At 39.7% G+C, this 19186-nt stretch overlaps 1 protein-coding gene across 1 annotated transcript in view; it reads left to right on the forward strand.

The window, feature by feature from the left end:
* The first annotated feature begins 2865 nt into the window (after positions 1–2865).
* The window catches only part of LOC140739201 (rho GTPase-activating protein 7), a 192600-nt gene continuing 176279 nt past the window's right edge, over positions 2866–19186 (forward strand). The window contains exon 1 of the mRNA XM_073067275.1: positions 2866–3265. Within this exon, the coding sequence (XP_072923376.1) occupies positions 3151–3265 (115 nt within the window). The 5' untranslated portion in view covers positions 2866–3150. The remainder of the gene's footprint in view (positions 3266–19186) is intronic.

Here is a 19186-nt window from a genome sequence, read left to right on the forward strand (position 1 = left end):
CACTGATCAAATAAATTACTTTATTGCATAATAAAAACAGAAAATCCTGGATATTCTCAGCAGTTCATGCAGCATTTGTGATTGCAACACAGTGCAAGCCTTCCGTCCCAAAAAGTTGTGTCAGCTTTTTAACCTACACAAGACCAATCTAACCCTTCCCTCCTACATACCCTCCATTTTTCATCCATATGCCTTTCGAAGAGTTCAGATATTTCCCTCACGATCCTTCATCCAATCTGGAAAGCTGAGAAAATGAACTCTAGAGAAAGGGAAGGTTAGAGAATAAAAACAGTCATAGTGATATACATTAATAATTTGGAGGCGTAGGAGAGTCTGAGTGGAAAATACTTCCGCCTGGAGAAATTGAAATCTGTAATGCACTCTTTGTGAGAGCAGGGTGACACCAGGGGAAGTGGTTGGTGGCGGGTACGCTTGCAATGTTTCAGATTTAGATGGGTTCTAGAAGCACTTTGGCATAGAGGTCTATGAGTTAATTTCTGGAAATGAGGCTAGAACACAGACCATTTTAAAGTTATGATCCCCCAACATATGGACATCCCAACATACGAGAGAGCTCCCATATAATTATTAAATTCAGAAGTCTGATGTATCTTCATACCTCTCTCCTAACATTGACAGGGCTAACTTCCTCTCTCTCTATTTTTACTAATGGTTCTATTTTGTCAGTTGCATGTGCTTTTGATGCTTTTCATTAAAATCTTGTATGATTACAATACTGAATGATCTTTGTATACTTTCTGACTTAGACAAAGTTGTCTGAAGGCACCTATAAATACGGAACCCAGTTTTTACCCAGGAATGGCCTGCAGATAGAGTTTGATGGCCAGCATGGACATGGTGAGCTGAAGGGGCTGTTTCCTTTGTGAGTGAACCTCTGACTATGACTAATAACTCTGGGATGCTATACTGTAGGGAGGATTGCTTGGAGGACTGTTTACAGCAGAGGAGCATAGCTGGAAGAAAGCATCATCACAACAGATGATTCACACGGCATAGAAAACTTTCTCCAGGGAAAGGGGAATTTCTCTTGCTCCTTTAATTTAGCTGAGGGATTTGGACAATAAAATCTTATTAATTTATGTTTTTTGGCCTCACCAGCAGGCTACGACTCGCTTCAACTTTTCATAAGTAGTCTATTAATATGTAGATTAGTTACACTGTTTTAGTTATGAGGAGGAAATTCAGGTCGTTTTTATTTGAACAACAGTTCCTTTCAACTAACTTTCAGAGAGCCAGAGGCTATTACATTTTGGGAAGTTTGTTTTTATCACCATGAAGACAAATTGTGGTACTAGGTTCTGCTTTTGTAGCTGCATAGAGCAAGATGAAGGTTATCTTGAGGAACCTGTTGTTGGATCATTGTAAAACACCTGTGGACTACATTCCTTATTCATGAGACATAAGATCATAGGTCAACAAGTTGTGGCTTCAGTGAGTGGATTTTTGGATCTGCATACTAAGGTCCCGCTATTATTGAATACTCCCTAGGATCTTACCATTCCTGGATTGTTTCCTGGCTTTATTGGTACTCCCAAATTCCATCAACTCACATTTATCTGGATTAAAGTGCATACGCCTTTTCTCAGCCATTTCACCAGCACATTGCTATCATCCTATTGCCTAACAATATCCTCCACACTATCATCAACTCTATCAATCTTCGTGCGATCTGTGAGCTTACTGATCACGCCTCCTACATCCACATCCAAATCATTCATGTACAGTATGTTACAAACAGAACTGATCCCTGTAGACACCACTAGTTATAGGCAGCCAGTCCCTTTAGACAGAGAAGTGGAGGAATTTCTTTAGCAAGATGGTGGTGAATCTGTGCAATTCATTGCCACAGACGGCTTTGAAGACCAAGTCATTGTGTATATTTAAAGCAGAGGTTGTTGAGTGCTTGATTAGTAAGGGCATAAAAAGTTACAAAGAGAAGGTAGGATAATAGGGTTGAGAGAGATAATAAATCAGCTCTGATGGAATGGAGGAGAGACTCGATGGGCCGAATGGCCTAATTCTGCTCTTATGTCTTATGGACTTAACAAACCTTTGCTATCATTTTCTTACGCCCAAATGCCAAGCCAGTATAGATCAATCAACTTCCAGGGAAGCAAAGGAATGCTCACCAGTTTAGATCTAACCCTGTATCAGAATTAGATGCAATAGTTTCTACCTGAAGCATTACCCGTACTTTTCCCTCCACAGACGCTGCTTGACCCATTGAATTCTTGCAGCAATCTTTGCTTTTGCTCCAGATTCCAACACTGCTGTCGTTTGTGTCTCCTTTGGGTCTAATTTACCAATTTACAGCATTTTGACAATATTTCCAAAGATAAAGAAGAGCAAGATTTTTAAAATAATTTTAAGCTGAAAAGCATAACAAAGTACAAAAGATCCAAAAACTGCATTTTCTCTTTAAATGTCATGTTATCAGAATTGTATTACATCTACTCCAGAAATTATGGTAACTATGAATTCATCTTCGGATTAAAAAAACACTGAAATGGATCAGCTGTGTCAAAAACAGAACTCCTGTCACATATCAATGGATTACATTATGAAAAACTGTTCACGCAGTTTTAAGAGTTATTAAAGCCCTGTGCGTCCAAATGTTTGTCTTGTAACATTTCTTTTTGAATGTCTGACTCTCATTCAAGTGTACAGTGTGGCAGCTGTGATGCACGGCTGTGTTTAGTTGGGAGAGGAGGGGAGGGGGCACCCCAATGGGCTGCTGTTTCCTTTCCAGCCTGGCCTGACCCCAAAGCACTGGAGGGGAGGTTTCTGCAGAAGGGTGTCAGCAGATTACTAACAACTTCTCTCCACATCAGGAAATGGTTTGACCCAGTCTGTTTGTTACAAACTGGCTCTTTTTACTTGCAGGCTGCAGTTCTGCATCTGGTGTCTTTAGTGGAAATTTTTTTTTCTCTCTGTCTCTCTCCGTTGTCTCTCTCTTCCTCTTTCTCTCTCTCTCTCACTCTCTTTTTTTCTCTCTCTCTCTCTCTCTCTCTATAAACATCTAGCTCTTTAATGGAATAGAAACAGTCTGTGCTTGTATGCGTGTGCGAGTGTGTGTGAATGTGTGTTTATGTGCATGTCTGTGGGATTCAGCAGAGTGACAAGTAGGGAATGGCTCACTACTCCAAATCTCCGTTAAGACGGTCCTTCAGTGAACACATTAAGGATTCCACCAACAAAGCATGGGATATATTCTGGAAAAACACAAGAGAAAAAAGACTTTCAGGTCAGTGCGTCTCACTCTATTTCTACTGATATATTCCTCTGGAAGCATGCTGTTCAGTGCACAACAGTGATATTGATCATATGACTAAGCTGTAATATTTCCAAGGCTCAGCTCACTTCCTAATACCGATACTTAATAACTGGGCAGATTCAGGGAACACAGTAACTTAAGAGTAACTGCAGTGCTATGTATTGGTGTAGGTATATAGCTGGAAATTCTCTTGGACTATTACCTGCAAATTAAAATTCTCCATACTATAGATGTGAGATGTAATTGCTGGAACATATATAAGTCATACACTGAAAGCTCTAAGTTCAGTTAACCGTCAAGTAACATGTCTCTGCTTGTATGTTCAACTGTGACATCAATTAATCTGAAACCATCATGAGCAGAAGCTAATGAATAAGCTCATTCTTTATCTAAGAACATAGATAAATATTCTTACATATTTCTGCACAAAATTAATCCTAAATGTTTAAAATCTTTAACCAACTTTTTATGTTTTCCTTCTTCTCTGTCTCCTCCTACAACCAAAATCATCATCTCTGTCTCTGACAACATCAATGAATTTCATTTATTCCAGTGCTCTGAAGTTCTAACCTACCCCTCTCTACCTCTCACACACAGATACGTGCATGAGCACTTGTACACACACACACACACGCACACAAAGTTTGTCAAATTAAAAGACTTTGCCATTACAACTTGCAGTCAGAAATGAGGATTTCACACAAACTGCAATTCAGGAAAAGAAGCACCCCCTCTTCTGGGACCCAAGTGTGATTCATTGAGATTCCAGTGAGAAAACAATTCAGTGAGGGTTTTTTTTTAAACTCACAATCAGGTAGGAGTAAGGCTGTTTTAATTGGTTCCAATGTCTCTGAATTTCGGTGAGGGTACTTCCATAAAGAACTACTATTTACCCATGATTTGCTCTATAAAAATACTTAATGTAAGTACATCTGTGAGTATTGGATGACTACAAGATCAGGCTTGGTTCTGAAGATCCCTTTTGTCTCAATATATTCCTATTTCCTCCATTTATAAAGAATGCTTGAGTATACTGTGCCTGTAAAATGAATCAATGTATTCAGGAACGCTGAGGAAAGTGCTATTTATTTTAATCAAATGTGACATATATAAAACTCCTGAGAACCTTTAAGTAGAAACATAGCATGCTCTCATGAAGTTTTGAAGTATACATATAACTAATGAATTGCTAGTAAGATCCTACGTTCAATTTAGCCTTAGGTAACTGAAAAAGGCAGTGTTGATGGATAAGGTGATGAAGAAGGTATATGGGACACTTGTTTTCATTGGCTGTGGCAGCGAATATAAGAGCAGAGATGCTGTGTTACAACTATATAAACCACTGGTTGGGCCACACCTGGGGTGCTGTGTGCACTTGTGTTTGCTACACTATGGGAAGGATGTGATTGTATTGAAAGGAGATTCACTAGGATGTTGCGTAGATTGTAGCAATTCAATTATAGAGACTGAATAGGCTGGTTTATTTTCTCTGGACCAGAGGAGGCTGAGGAGTGATTGGAAAATGGTAAATAAATTTATGAGAGGGATAGGCAGGGTAGTGAGTAAAAATCTTTCTCTCATGGTGGAAGTGTCGAAGACAAGAAGGCGTAGGTTAAAGGTGAGAGGTGGGATCTGAGAGGATTTCTTTTTACACTGAGTGGTTGCAGTGTGGAATGTACTGTCTGAATTGGTGTTGGGGGCAGATACGCTCACAGCATTTAAGAAGCCTATAGATTAGTGTAGGTGAGTGGCATGGACATGATAGGGCAAAGGCTCTGATTTATGCTGTATGAGGCTATGGCTCCACAATTCTATAACTCTGAAACAGTCTGTGTGCTTGTACAGATCAATATTGTAGCTTGTCCTCCCGTAAGACATAGGAGCAGAATTAGGCCATTTGGCCCATTAACTCAGTTCCTCCATTTCATGGTGGCTAATTCATTTCCCTTCAAAGTTCAAGGTAAATTCATTATCAAAGTACATATATGCCACCTTTCCACCCCATTCTCCAGCCTTCTCCCCATAACCATTCATGCCCTAACTTATCAAGAATCTATCATCCTCCACCTTAAATGACCTGACCTCCACAGTCACCTGCAGCAACAAATTCCACAGATTCACCACTCTCTAGCTAAAGAAATTCCTCCTCATCTCTGTTCTAAATGAATGAACCCTACTCAGAGGTTGTGCCCTCTGGTCCTAGACTCCCCCCCCCCATAGAAAATATCCTCTCTCCACATTCACTCTATTTAAATCTTCCAACTTTTGATAGGTTTCAATGAGATACCGCCTCTTCCTTCTAAATTCCGGTGAGTACAGATCCAGAACAATCAAATGCTCCTCATATCCAGAATAATTTTCATGAACCTCCTTTGAACCCTCTCCAGTTTCAGCACGTCCTTTCCTAGATAAGAGGCTCAAAACTGCTCGCAATACTTTAGTGAGACCTCATACAGACTCAGCTTTACACCCTTGTTTTTATATTTTAGTCTTCTGGAAATGAATGCTAACATTGCATTTCCCTTCCTTACCGTTGAATCAATATACAAGTTAAACTTCAGTGGATGCCGCATGGGGACTCCCAGGTCCCTTTGCACCTCTGATTTTTTTCATTTGCTCCCTGTTTAGAAAATAGACTACACTTCTATTCCTTCTATCAAAGTACATGACCATACACTTCCCAACACTGTATTTCATCTACCAATTCTTTGCCCATTCTCCTAATCTGTCCAAATCCTTCCTGCTTCTCCAACACCACCTGCCACTCCACATATCTTCGTATCATCCACAAACCTGGCCACAAAGCCACCAATTCCATCATCCAAATCATTGACATACTACATGAAAAGAAGCAGTCTCAACACAGACCCCTGCGAAACACCACTAGTCACTGGTAAATAATCTAAAAAGGCTCCCCTTCTTACCACTCTTTGTCTCCTGCCAATCAGCCAATGCTCTATCCTGTAATACCATGGGCTCTTATCATAATAAGCAGCCTCATGTGCAGCAGCTTGTCCAAGGCCTTCTGAAAATCCAAGTAAACAACATCCACCAATTCTCCTTTGTCTGTCCTGCTTGTTATTTCCTCAAAGAATTCCAACAGATTTGTTAGGCAAGATTCTCCCTTAAGACCTATTTCATTATGTGCCTCCAAGTACCCCATTGGCACATGGCCAAGTGGTTAAGGCATTCGTCTAGTTATCTGAAGGTCGCTAGTTCGAGCCTTGGCTGAGGCTTGCATGTGTGTCCTTGAGCAAGGCATTTAACCACACATTGCTCTGCGACGACACCAGTGCCAAGCTGTATGGGTCCTAATGCCCTTCCCTTGGACAACATTGGTGGCAACATTGACTTGCAGCTTGGGCAACTGTTGGTCTTCCATAAAAAAAACCTTGTCCAGGCTTGTGCCCTGGAAGGTGCAAATTCATGGTCTATCGAGACTAACGGAGGCCTACACTACACCAAGTACCCCAAAATGCCATCCTTAAAACTCCAACATCTTCTCAACCACTGAGGTCAGGCTAACTGGCCTATATTTTGCTTTCTTCCACCACCCTCCCTACTCGAAGGGTGGAGTGACATTTGCAATTTTCCAGTCTACTGCAACCATGCTAGAATCTGGTGATTCTTGAAAGATCATAACTAATGCCTCCACAATCTGTTCAGCTACCTCTTTCAGAACCCTGGGGTGTTGCCCGTCTAGTCCAGGTGACTTATCTATCCTTCAGTCCTTTCAGCTTCCAAAGCACTTCCATCCTAGTAATAGCAACTACACTCATTTCTGCCCCGGTTCCTTTAACTTAAGCTCTCTAATCAAATCTACTTCATTACACAACACCCAATCCAGAATTGCATTTACCCCAGTGAGCTCAACCTTAAGCTGTTCTAAAACACCATCTCACAGGCATCCTACAAATCCTTCTCTTCGGATCCAAAATCAGTGCCAACCTGATTTTCCCAATCAACCTGCATATTGAAAACCCCCATAACTATCGTAACATTGCCCTTTTGACATGCTGTTTCTACCTTCTATTGTAATTTGTAGATCTCATCCTTGTTATGTTCGGAGGCCTGCATGTAACTCCCACCAGGGTCTCTTTACACTTGCATTTCCTTAACTCTAGCCACAACGATTCTACACCTTCTGATTCTATGTCACCTTTTTCTAAGGATTTCATTTTATTTTTTACCAACAGAGCCACACCCACTCCTTCTGCCTACTTGCTCGTCCTTTCGATACAATGTGTATCCTTGGATGTTAAGCTCCTAACTTTAATCTTCTTCCAGCAATGATTCAGTGATATCCACTACTGCCAAAATCTACTTACGCTACAAGATCATCTACCTAATTCTGTATACTGTGTGCATTCAAGTATAACACCCTTTTTGATTTTGGCCTGCTTTTACACTGCAACTCATCCTACTGACTGCAATTCTGCCCTATCTTCAGCGTTATCACTCAGTTTCCCATTCCCCTGCCGACTTAGTTTAAACCCTCCCCAATGGTTCTAGAAAATCTGCCTGCAAGGATATTCTTCCCACTCTGGTTCATGTATAATCCATCCCTGTTGTTCAGGTCATACCTTCCTATGTAAGCATTTTCTTGTCATCAAATAAATACTGTAAATGTGATGGCCAATTTCAATACAGGAACTTGCACATCTTTATTTGATAGCAGCCCCATGAACTAGGACCTCTGCCTCCAGAGTTTTTGGGATTATCACCAAATGCAAGTTGTTTTCCAAGTCTTACTTCATCCTAAAATGGAAATCTATCACCATTCCTATCTTGCTGCTGGGTTAAAATACTGGAACTCCTTACCTAACATCACAGTGTGTGAATAGTCACCCACAGAGATTGCAGTGGGCTAAGAAGCCAGTTCATCAACCTGTACCAAGGACAGTTAGAGATGGGTGATAAATATTAGCTTCTCCAATGAGGGCACTTACATCCTGTAAATGAATAAAGAAGTGAAAGAACCTATAATCAGTAAATAAATGAAATAACAATATAATCTCTTTTTGACCATTTATTTGTTGAAGTAATACTGAGCAGAGCACCAAGTAAACTACCATACTACATATTCATTCCTTCATTATCTGTCATGTCATATGACCTGGGTGTTTATGGTCTTGACCATGATTGGTGTTGCCAGTTTTTTTCTACAGAAGTGGTTTGCCATTTCCATCTTCTGGACAGTGTATTTACAAGACGGGTGGCCCAACCATTATCAAAACTCTTCAGAGATTGTCTGCCTGCCTTCAGTGGTTGCATCACCAGGACTTGTGATATGCACCGGCTGCTCATACAACCATGGTTTCACATGACCCTGATCAGGAGGAATAAGCAGATGCCACATCTTGCCCAAGGGTGACCTGCAGGCTACAGGAGGAAGGCCTTACACCTCCTTTGGTGGAGATGTATCTCCACCCCATCAACATATTCTACATATTCTGATGTTATTCTTTTAAATCTGTCACAACAACAAGGCTAGTTGTGGTACACCAAGTACTGACCTTAATTTCAAGTCAATTGGTGGCCTGATCAGTGGAACAAATCACCATTTAGCGAGACAGCCAGCTCTGTCTGTCATTTGGAAGTGGAATCCCTCAGACTTCCTATTCCAACATTCATCAATCCAGCTCCACCAAGATTTTCCTGGAAATATAACTGATGAACGTTAACCATATAATTGTTTGCCTAAGGTACCAGCCAACAAAGCAAGGTATTTACAGCCATCAACTAAACGAAGGTAGAAGCTGGCTCTAATATTTTTAAAAATTGAAAATATTTTTAAAGCTTTCTGGTCTCCCAGATGACTAACATGGATTGTGAATTGGCAATCTAGACTATGAAAGATTGGACAAGCTAGTTCAGTGTCTCACACAAAAGAAGCTAATTCCAAAAATGTAGCTGTCCTTTAGTTAAACACTATATTGTAAGCTCAGATGATGGGCTCAAACTGATAATAACCATGCATCATCACTTTTGGACTATAATCTAATGAAAGAAACAGACTATTTATATAAAAAAGCAATCATTATCCAGATGTGAGTTGCATTCTGGTGACTCATTGAATGCGTTTCTACATACAATATGTACATGTCTGTGTGAGTTCCTGGCTTTAATCTAATTATTGTATTTAAATAATGATATAAAGTGTGGAAACAATGATGAATAAATATATCCTCTTGCTTGACCATCTGAGCTCGTCCAGCAACCTGGGTTTTTTTTTGCCACAGATTCCTACACCTGCTGTCTTTTGTATATTATCTCTATAAAACTTGGGTCATTCTTGAATTACCATGCAGTTCTGTGACCACATTATAGGAAGGATGTGCTTGCACTGGAGTGAATGCAGAGGAGATTTACAGAATGGTACCTGTATTGTATTCCAATCATAAAGAGAGACTTTGAAATTTGACAGCCTCTTCCAGTTCTTTCCAGTCTGGTTCATCCTTCCATACTCTCGCAGATCTTCTGAGTTTTGGATTTGACAGTATGATACAGAATATTGAATTCTTTATTGTTTGATCTCAGCTTTTTGTTTGTGTTAATTATAGTTAAGTGTTATGTTTGTCCAGATCCTGGTCTGGTAAGAACATGCATCACTTTGGACCTTTGCCTTAGGGTGAAGATACAGATGATCAAGTCAGTTTGTCATTCATCAATGTTTGTCATGCTAATGTGACGAGATGATAAATGGAAGAGAAAACAAATAATGCAATCAAATCATGTTTGCTGTTGTGTGCTGGGGCAGCAGGCTGAGGGTAGCAGACACCAACAGAATCAACAAACTCATTCATAAGGCCAGTGATGTTGTGGGGGTGGAACTGGACGCTCTAAAGGTGGTGTCTGAAAAGTGGATGCTGTCCAAGTTGCATGCCATCTTGGACAATGTCTCCCACCCACTCCATAATGTACTGGTTAGGCACAGGAGTACATTCAGCCAGAGACTCATTCCACTGAGATGTAACACTGAGCGTCATAGGAAGTCATTCCTACCTGTGGCCATCAAACTTTACAACTCCTCCCTGGGAGTGTCAGACACCCTGAGCCAATAGGCTGGTCCTGGACTTAATTCCACTTGGCATGATTAACTTATTATTATTTAATTATTTATGGTTTTATATTGCTATATTTCTTCACTGTTCTTGGTGCGGCTGTAATGAAACCTAATTTCCCTCGGGATCAATAAAGTATGTCTGTCTGTCTGTCTGTCTGTCAAATCGAAATAGAATATCATGACCTAAGTTTTAGAGAGATGATACATAAATCCAGAGTCAAAGAGATACTGCTGGAAAAGCTCAGTGAGTCAAACAGCATCTGTGGAGGCAAAGGGATGTTACAGGTCGAGACCCTGTATCTAGATGGTGCTTGGCCACCTCAGCTCCTCCAGCAGTTTGTTTTTTGTTGCTACAGATTCCAGCTCCTGCTGTCTCTTGTATATCATCTCTACAAAACTTGCTCATTCTTGAATTGCTTGTGCAGTTCTGTGGCCACACCATGGGAAGGATGTACTTGCACTGGAGCAGGTACAGAGAAGGTTCAGAGTGTGATCCCTGCAAGAGAGACTTAACAGGCTGCATTTATCCTCATTGTATGGAAGAGGTAGAGCTGGATTCAGTGATGTGCAAAATTATAAGAGAGATACAGGGTAGATAGTTACAGACATTTTCTCTCGGTGGCATTATCTAAATCAGAATCAGGTTTATTATCATTGACATATATCATGAAATTTCTTGCTTTGCAACAGCAATACAGCACAATACATAAAAGATTCTATAAGTTGCAATGAGAATTATATAAAAATGTAAATAATGCAAAAAACAAAATAGTGAGGTAGTGTTCATGGTTCATGGATGATTCAAAAATCTGAGGAAGAAGCTGTTCCTAAATCAATGAGTGTGTGACCTTTAGCTTCTGTAGCTCCTCCCTGCTGGTAGTCATCAGAAGGGAGCATGTCTTGGATGGTGAGGGTCCTGAGCGACGGATACTGTCTTCTTGAGGCACCGACTTTTGAAGATGTCTTTGATGGTGGGGAGGCTGGTGCCCACGATGAAAGAAGATGATCCAAAAGATGACAGTATAATTATATACTGATAGATAGGAGGTTTAGAGGGAATATATGTGGGATTTCTTTCTTCCAACATAACATGTGCTTGGATTCTGGAATACACTTCTTAACGAGGTAGGCAAGGTAAGTAACTCTCACAACATTTAAGAAGCATCTAGATAAGAACCTGAAATGCCTTGGCATGAAGGGCAACAGACTAAGTGCAGATAAATGGGACTAATAGAGAAGTGCATAATAGTTGGCATGGAACTGGTTGTCAAAGAGCTTGCTTTTGTGCTTGGAGACTCAATGATTCTGTCATAGAATATTTCAAATGGTGGTTCAAATGAGAGAAAAGTAAAGATGCATGGCGGGAGAAGTCTGGTAGTTTAAAATTTAGAAGGGAGCTGTAAATACAGAGGAATTACAAGAGGGAAATTCTAGATTTGGGGAGGGGATGCCTGAATGTCTTGCCACTAAGGCATGCAAAAAAATTACAGAAATGTTCAAAGGATTTAAATCCATCCCACTGAGGCACTGGTAGTGAATGACATTAAAATGATGAGCCAGCAAAAACCATGTGAACGGCAGTGATAAGTTTCTGAAAATTAGAAAATGCAGATGCTGGAAATCTGAAATAAAAACAGAACATGCTGAAGTTGCTCAGTAGGTCTGTGGAAATAAAAACTAAGATATCATTTCAGGCCAAACATCAGATATTTTTCTGGTGTATTTAGTTAGCTCCATTCCTGGAATACAAAACCCCTACTAATTGGTTGTCATAATACCAGTCCTACTCATTTTTCTACAGTAACACAAAATGTGTGTGCCACTTAAAACCTGTATGCTTGAAAAAAATCTCCCCTATCTAAATAGAAACTAGCAGAAGTTGTAGCAACAGTTTAGCACATTGCCAATTTTTTAAAAATGGCACTTAACTGGTACTATCTTCTGCAAACTATTGCATTCATATTGAAGACTCAACCACACAATACACACATTGGAACATGATTTGGATGTTAAAATATTATTTTAAACCACAGTTATAACCCAAGTGAGCTGCCTTTAGGGTCATTGAAAAATAATAAATCTCTTCAATTTACGGCAAAACCACATAAACTTGAACCATCCGGCTCACTGCACTGTGGATTTGAGTAAAAGCAGCACATCTGCCAATAAAGTAACTGTGAGTAGTGACTGTTTAAATTAGACATGACAGTTTCATACTGGATAATACACAGTGTGCTGTGTGCTTTAAGGCCATGATACAATAGCAAATCAATATGACATCACAAACCATGAAAGGGAACGTTCATCAGTCTCAGCTCAAGATGGAAGCTTATGCCAACCCTCACCACATACACAATTTGTGACAATCATGGGTAGCCACCTATGTCAAGGAAACAATTCCTACTAATGTCAAACATAAAGACTGTTTATAAGCCATTGAGTATTGATGTTTTGCCTCAGAAATTAAAATAATCTGAACTTGGCCCCAATATTTCAACCAGATCATCTTAACTCTTGACTCACTGTGGCTCAAAATTTTGTCTTTGACACAATATCTACAGTTCTGTATAGTAGAAATTTCCAAGGGTTGACAAATCTCTGAGGGAAGAAGTTCCTCGTTGGCAATTCCTTGTCCTGAGAGTATCCTTCCCAGTTACTTCTAGACACTTTCATAGAATCGGCTCTGCCAAGTTACTTGCAGAATCTTAATTGTTTCGATATCAACCCAGGAATCAAACCACTGAAACTTTGCTCCACTGCTTCTAAACAAAATACTTCCTTTCTTAAATAACAAGGCCAAAGTTGTATACAGTCTCACCAATGTTCTTGTATAGTTTCACTAAGACTTCCTTATTCTTGTACTCTATCCCCATGCTGGTTAGGCTGACAATGTATTTATCTTTCTGATTATTTGCTGAACCCTCATGCTAACTGTGTGTGTTTTTCTATCTGTGTGTGTGCACCTCTGAACATTTTGACCCAAAGGTGCAGTTGTTAGTACTGCTGCCTCACAGCGCAAATGAACCAGTTTTGATGCTAACCTTGTGTGTCGTTTGCATGGAGTTTTCAAGTTCTCCTTGTGACTGGGTTGTTCTCGGCAAGCTGCTCTAATTTCATACATCCTTATGAACTGCTGGTTGATTGACTACAGTAAATTGTCCCTTAGTGTAGATGAATGGCAAAAGATATCAAAGGATAACTGACCTGGCTCCTGCCATTCAAAAAACACACAAATAGGGAAGGGCTACAGGGAAACAGGGAGGAAATGGCACTAATGGAATTGATGTTTAAGGAATTAGCATGGATTTGATGGGCCAAATTGCCTCTTTCTATATTGCAATTCCAGTCATTGATATTTCTCATGCCACTTAAATAATAGAATACAATTTTATTCTTCATACCAAGATTGATAACTTCATATTTCTGCTCATTATACTTAATTACTGTCTTTTTGTACAATCACTTATCCATTTACATCTCCTTGTGTTCTCTTCACAAATTGCTTTCCCGTTTAGTTTTGTGACATCATCACCTTCACCTAAACACTATAGATTAAAAGTAGCTAATGCCCAATCCCTGATTCCTAAGGCATACTACTGGCTATATTTTACCAATATGTTTATCCCTCATCGTTGTTTTCTGTTTGTTAACCAGTTTGACTGCATAACCCCATCACTAATCTTTAATGAAGCAAGATTAATATGGTACCTTTTTACCATATTAATCCACACTATTTATATCTACTGACTGCCTTCTATCCATCCTGCTGGCTGATCATTAAAGAACCATAAAACACTACAGCACAGTATAGGCCCTTCAGCCCTCCATGTTGTGCTGACCCATATAATCCTTTAAAAAAAAGTACTAAACCCACACTACCCCAGAACCTTCCATTTTTCTTTCATCCATGTGCCTGTCCAAGAGGCTCTTAAATACCCCTAATGTTTTAGCCTCCACCACCATCCCTGGCAAGTCATTCCAGGCACTCACAAACCTCTGTGTAAAAAACTTACCCCTGATGTCTCCCCTAAACTTCCCTCTCATAATTCTGTATATATTCCCTCTGGTGTTTGCTATTGGTGCCCCAGGAAACAGATACTGACTATCCACCCTATCTATGCCTCTCATAATCTTGTAGACCTCTATCAAGTCCCCTCTCATTCTTCTATATCCAAAGAGAAAAGTCCCAGCTCTGCTAACCTTGCTTCATATGACTTGTTCTCCAATCCAGGCAACATTCTGGTAAATCTCCTCTGTGCCCTCTCCATAGCTTCCACATCTTCATTAAAGAACTTTAATACATTTAATGAACAAAATTTCCTTTCATAAACCAGCTAGTTTCAGACCATAAATACGTTTCTTCTTCTGTCTTATTATTATTCACACTTATTACCATTGATCACTCCATCTTTGAAATTTTCCCTTACTTCACCTGGTTTCAATAGATTATCTTCACCAGTCATTGGAATTGTGAATTTTACTCCTGATCCCAGAAGATGTAGGAAGTGTGTTGCCCTTATTTTGATGATGAATAGAGAGTTCAGTTCCAGAGGGATATGGTGAAACAAGTAAATGCACATTGACTGTGAAGGAACATTCACACATTGTGAAGGGAAGCACTTTCAATTCTACACTCTGACATTTCCTGTTCTCATTCTCCTTTGGTATCTCTACAAGACAATGTACCATCTAATGCTCATGGTGAACAATGCCAATTATGTTTTGGGTACTGAAACGTCTTGGAAAACAGTCCAGTGCTGGTCTTCCATGTGATGTACTGAAAGGAGATTGTTTCATTGTCCATTGTTCCATTTAATGACTTTCCTTCCTTTGTGTTGATAAAAATGTCTTTATATAAAATGGTGATTGACTGGCCAATATACATAAGTTAATTGTGCAGAAGCAATACTGTTTTTGGACAGGCCAGTAATGGCAATAGCATTCATAGTCTTGATCAATATGGAGAAAGTAGTATTTTGTTTCTATGCATCTATAAAATAGAAATATGTGCAAACTTCTCATCTAATCCTACACAGTCACGTTTTCATCACTCTCTCATGTCAATATCTGCCGTTTTAAGTTCCTGTCTACATTAATCATGCAAAACAATCAAAGGCTTTATTACAACCAATGGTTACGCTGTTGCATATTTCTGTGCATCACCAAGCTTGTCAGTGTGCAAAAAAATGCCTATGTACTATTTCATAGTTGTAAGTATGTGGTTAATAAGTAATACTAAATCACAAGGATAGCGTTTTGGAACGTTGGAGCACAGAAACAGGCCCTTCGGCCCATCTAGTTCATACTGAGCTGTTATTCAGCCTAATCCTATCGACCTGCACCTGGATCATAGCCCTCTATACCCCCTCTCGTCCACGTAAGATTCAAAGTGCATTTATTATCTAAGCGTGTACAGCTCTGAGATTCATCCTCCTACAGGCAGCCACAACACAATAAAACACTACGGAACCCATTCAAAGGAAACATCCATCACTCGACGCGTGTAAAAAGAATAAATTGTGCATGCAGCAAAAAGTGAGTGAACAACACATGGAATATCAAACATCAAACCAGGAGTCCAGGAGTACTTATCCAAATTTATTCTGAAACCATATCCATCACTTCCACCAGCGGCTCATTCCACGTTCTCACCACTCTCTAAGTGAATGTATTATTAAACTATGAAAGGGATTTTAAAGAATGATTGTGTCCTATATGTGTGACTTTGACCAACTACTGACTACCCATGTCATGACACCTGAAGGTTATACCTGGTCTCAGCTCTCTGTCCACTGTTGTTTTAGATTAACCAGTGAATCTAAATTTTTACTTTCTGGATAAAGAAATATTTAATATTATAAACTGCCAGCAAATGTCAGTATTGTTTCTGCATTTCTTTAAATTCCCACAATCTTTCAACAGCTGCTCTGTTTAGAAATTATTTGCCAACAATAACAGGACAAGTATGTAACTTTCTCATTTGTTCAGTCAGTGTTTTTAATTTGTTTCCCACATTGATAAAATGAGGAAAAGCTAAGAAGTTCTGTAAATCTAAAAAAAATCTTAGAAAACATATTGCTAGACCCTAAAGCAGTCTAACTTAGACCAATGACAAGATGGGTTTCCAAAATGTTGGTAACTCTGAGATATTGTGAGATATAAATAAGAAAGCATTGAATGAAATTCTTCACCTTTCTTGCTATCTCTAGAATTTCTTCAGAACTTGGTCAGGGATGTAGGCCACAGTCCTTCTTTTCATATCTACTGATGGTTCTATTGTCGATTTTCAGATGAAAGACCAGGCGGTCAAGTTGAGTTGGAGGATATGAGAGTGGTGATGAAGGTAACATTTCAACAAAAGGGAATTCAGCTCTTGTCTTCTCAGGGGTGTTCTGCTGCAGAAAGGATTTGTAGAAAACTTTCTGTGCAGTTTTGAACTCCAGTGTGTTGGCTTTCATAAAGCAAATAGAAGTCCACTCCAACCATTTCCAGATGGCTGGGATTCTCCCATAGTTAAAAACAGACAGGCAGGAAGTGGCGGACGTAGTGGGAGTGAGAAACAGTATTCCTTGCTCTTGATAGAGGTTCTCAGCCTGAAACATCGACTGTTTATTTCACCGCATAGATGTTGAGTTCCTCCTGCATTTGTGTCTATTATCCCCTGCTCAGCATTTGTTTCAATATTTTTATTCCTAAATTGAACAGGAGAGTGTAACAGTTTTCAATACCTGTTTAATAATAGAAGAAATCTTTCTTAAAACACTGAAGAAAGCCTTTGTGGAAATTCACATAAAGCTGAATTGCAGTAAACCTTGTCCAATGCAGCTTAGTTGATCATTTAGATAAAGAATTGAAGACGTTCAGCACTGCCATTGGAGAAGGTCCTATCCCTCAAGTCCCCTTTCCTGCCTGAGCCAGAGTACTTTATCAGACCCAGCCTTGAATATGCCCAGTTTCTGGAATTGTAAGTGTAAACATTTTTCTTCCACAGAGAAAAGTTATGATCAGCTTGTAAAGGATGTGTTAGAAAGAAAGACAATCAGGGCTTTCAAAGGTGAAAGTAATTTGCGAGCATTTGTGAGCAAATGTATGGGAAAGATGGTACCAGGACAGATATCTTTGGACTGAATACCTTCTTTAGAGTTATAGCAATTCTCTTCAGTGATTCCAAAGGAATTTTGCCTCATGTCAGTCCAAAATGTCCAATGGTTAATAGGGAGCTAATATTTCAGGCCCTATGTGCTTTAGTATAAGGAAATGGTTTCTCAGTCTCGAGCCATTCACTCTCTTTCAGAATTAAGAATAATAAAACATAAATAAGATCAGAATTTTTAAAAAATACACAAAATTCAGCTATTAAACAACCCACCAGTACTCAGAGGGATAGGTTTAATAATTCTCTCCAGAATTCTACAGGATCATTAAAGTTGCCAGGTCATGCTTTCACCATAACTTTTTAATATTCGAGGCATGTCATAGCTGGCAGATAGTAATGTTGGACAACTGGGCATCATTGTTTTAAAGCTGCAGGAAATTTATTCAGCATTTGGCAATGAGAATAGTCAATTTTCATCACAACCTTTCACTGGTTTGGCAAACATTACCCATATATTTTACCATGTTTCACCAGCAACCTATCTGCAGCTAGAAAAAAAAGAGAACTTTATTGTCATTGCTCAAGACAACAAGATTGTGTTACTACGTCAATCTGTGAAAAACAGATATTTATAATGTATGCAATATGGCTTAATTTTTTTAACGTAGCAGGATCCTCTTTTGAATCAGTATGGGTGGAAGTCAGGAACAGGAAGGGAGCAGTTACTCTACTGGGGGTATTTATAGGCCCCCTGGTAGCAGCAGAGATACCGAGGAGCAGATTGGGAGGCAGATTTTGGAAAGGTACAAAAATAACAGGGTTGTTATCATGGGTGACTTTAACTTCCCTAATATTGATTGGCACTTGATTAGTTCCAAGGGTTTAGATGGGGCAGAGTTTGTTAAGTGTGTCCAGGATGGATTCCTGTCACAGTATGTTGACAGACCGACTAGGGGGAATGCCATACTAGATCTAGTATTAGGTAACGAACTGGGTCAGGTCACAGATCTGTCAGTGGGTGAGCATCTGGGGGACAGTGATCACCGCTCCCTGACCTTTAGCATTATCATGGAAAAGGATAGAATCAGAGAGGATAGGAAAATTTTTAATTGGGGAAGGGCAAATTATGAGGCTATAAGGCTAGAACTTGCGGGTGTGAATTGGGATGATGTTTTTGCAGAGAAATGTACTATGGACATGTGGTCGATGTTTAAGGATCTCTTGCAGGATGTTAGGGATAAATTTGTCCCGGTGAGGAAAATAAAGAATGGTAGGGTGAAGGAACCATGGGTGACAAGTGAAGTGGAAAATCTAGTCAGGTGGAAGAAGGCAGCATACATGAGGTTTAGGAAGCAAGGATCAGATGGGTTTATTGAGGAATATAGGGTAGCAAGAAAGGAGCTTAAGAAGGGGCTGAAAAGAGCAAGAAGGGGCCATTAGAAGGCCTTGGCGAGTAGGGTAAAGGAAAACCCCAAGGCATTCTTCAATTATGTGAAGAACAAAAGGATGACAGGAGTGAAGGTAGGGTCGATTAGAGATAAAAGTGGGAAGATGTGCCTGGAGGCTGTGGAAGTGAGCGAAGTCCTCAATGAATACTTCTCTTCGGTATTCACCACTGAGAGGGAACTTGATGACGATGAGGACAATATGAGTGAGTTGATGTTCTGGAGCATGTTGATATTAAGGGCGAGGAGGTGTTGGAGTTGTTAAAATACATTAGGACGGATAA

Source organism: Hemitrygon akajei, chromosome 15, assembly GCF_048418815.1.
Source record: "Hemitrygon akajei chromosome 15, sHemAka1.3, whole genome shotgun sequence".
Lineage (NCBI taxonomy): Eukaryota > Metazoa > Chordata > Chondrichthyes > Myliobatiformes > Dasyatidae > Hemitrygon > Hemitrygon akajei.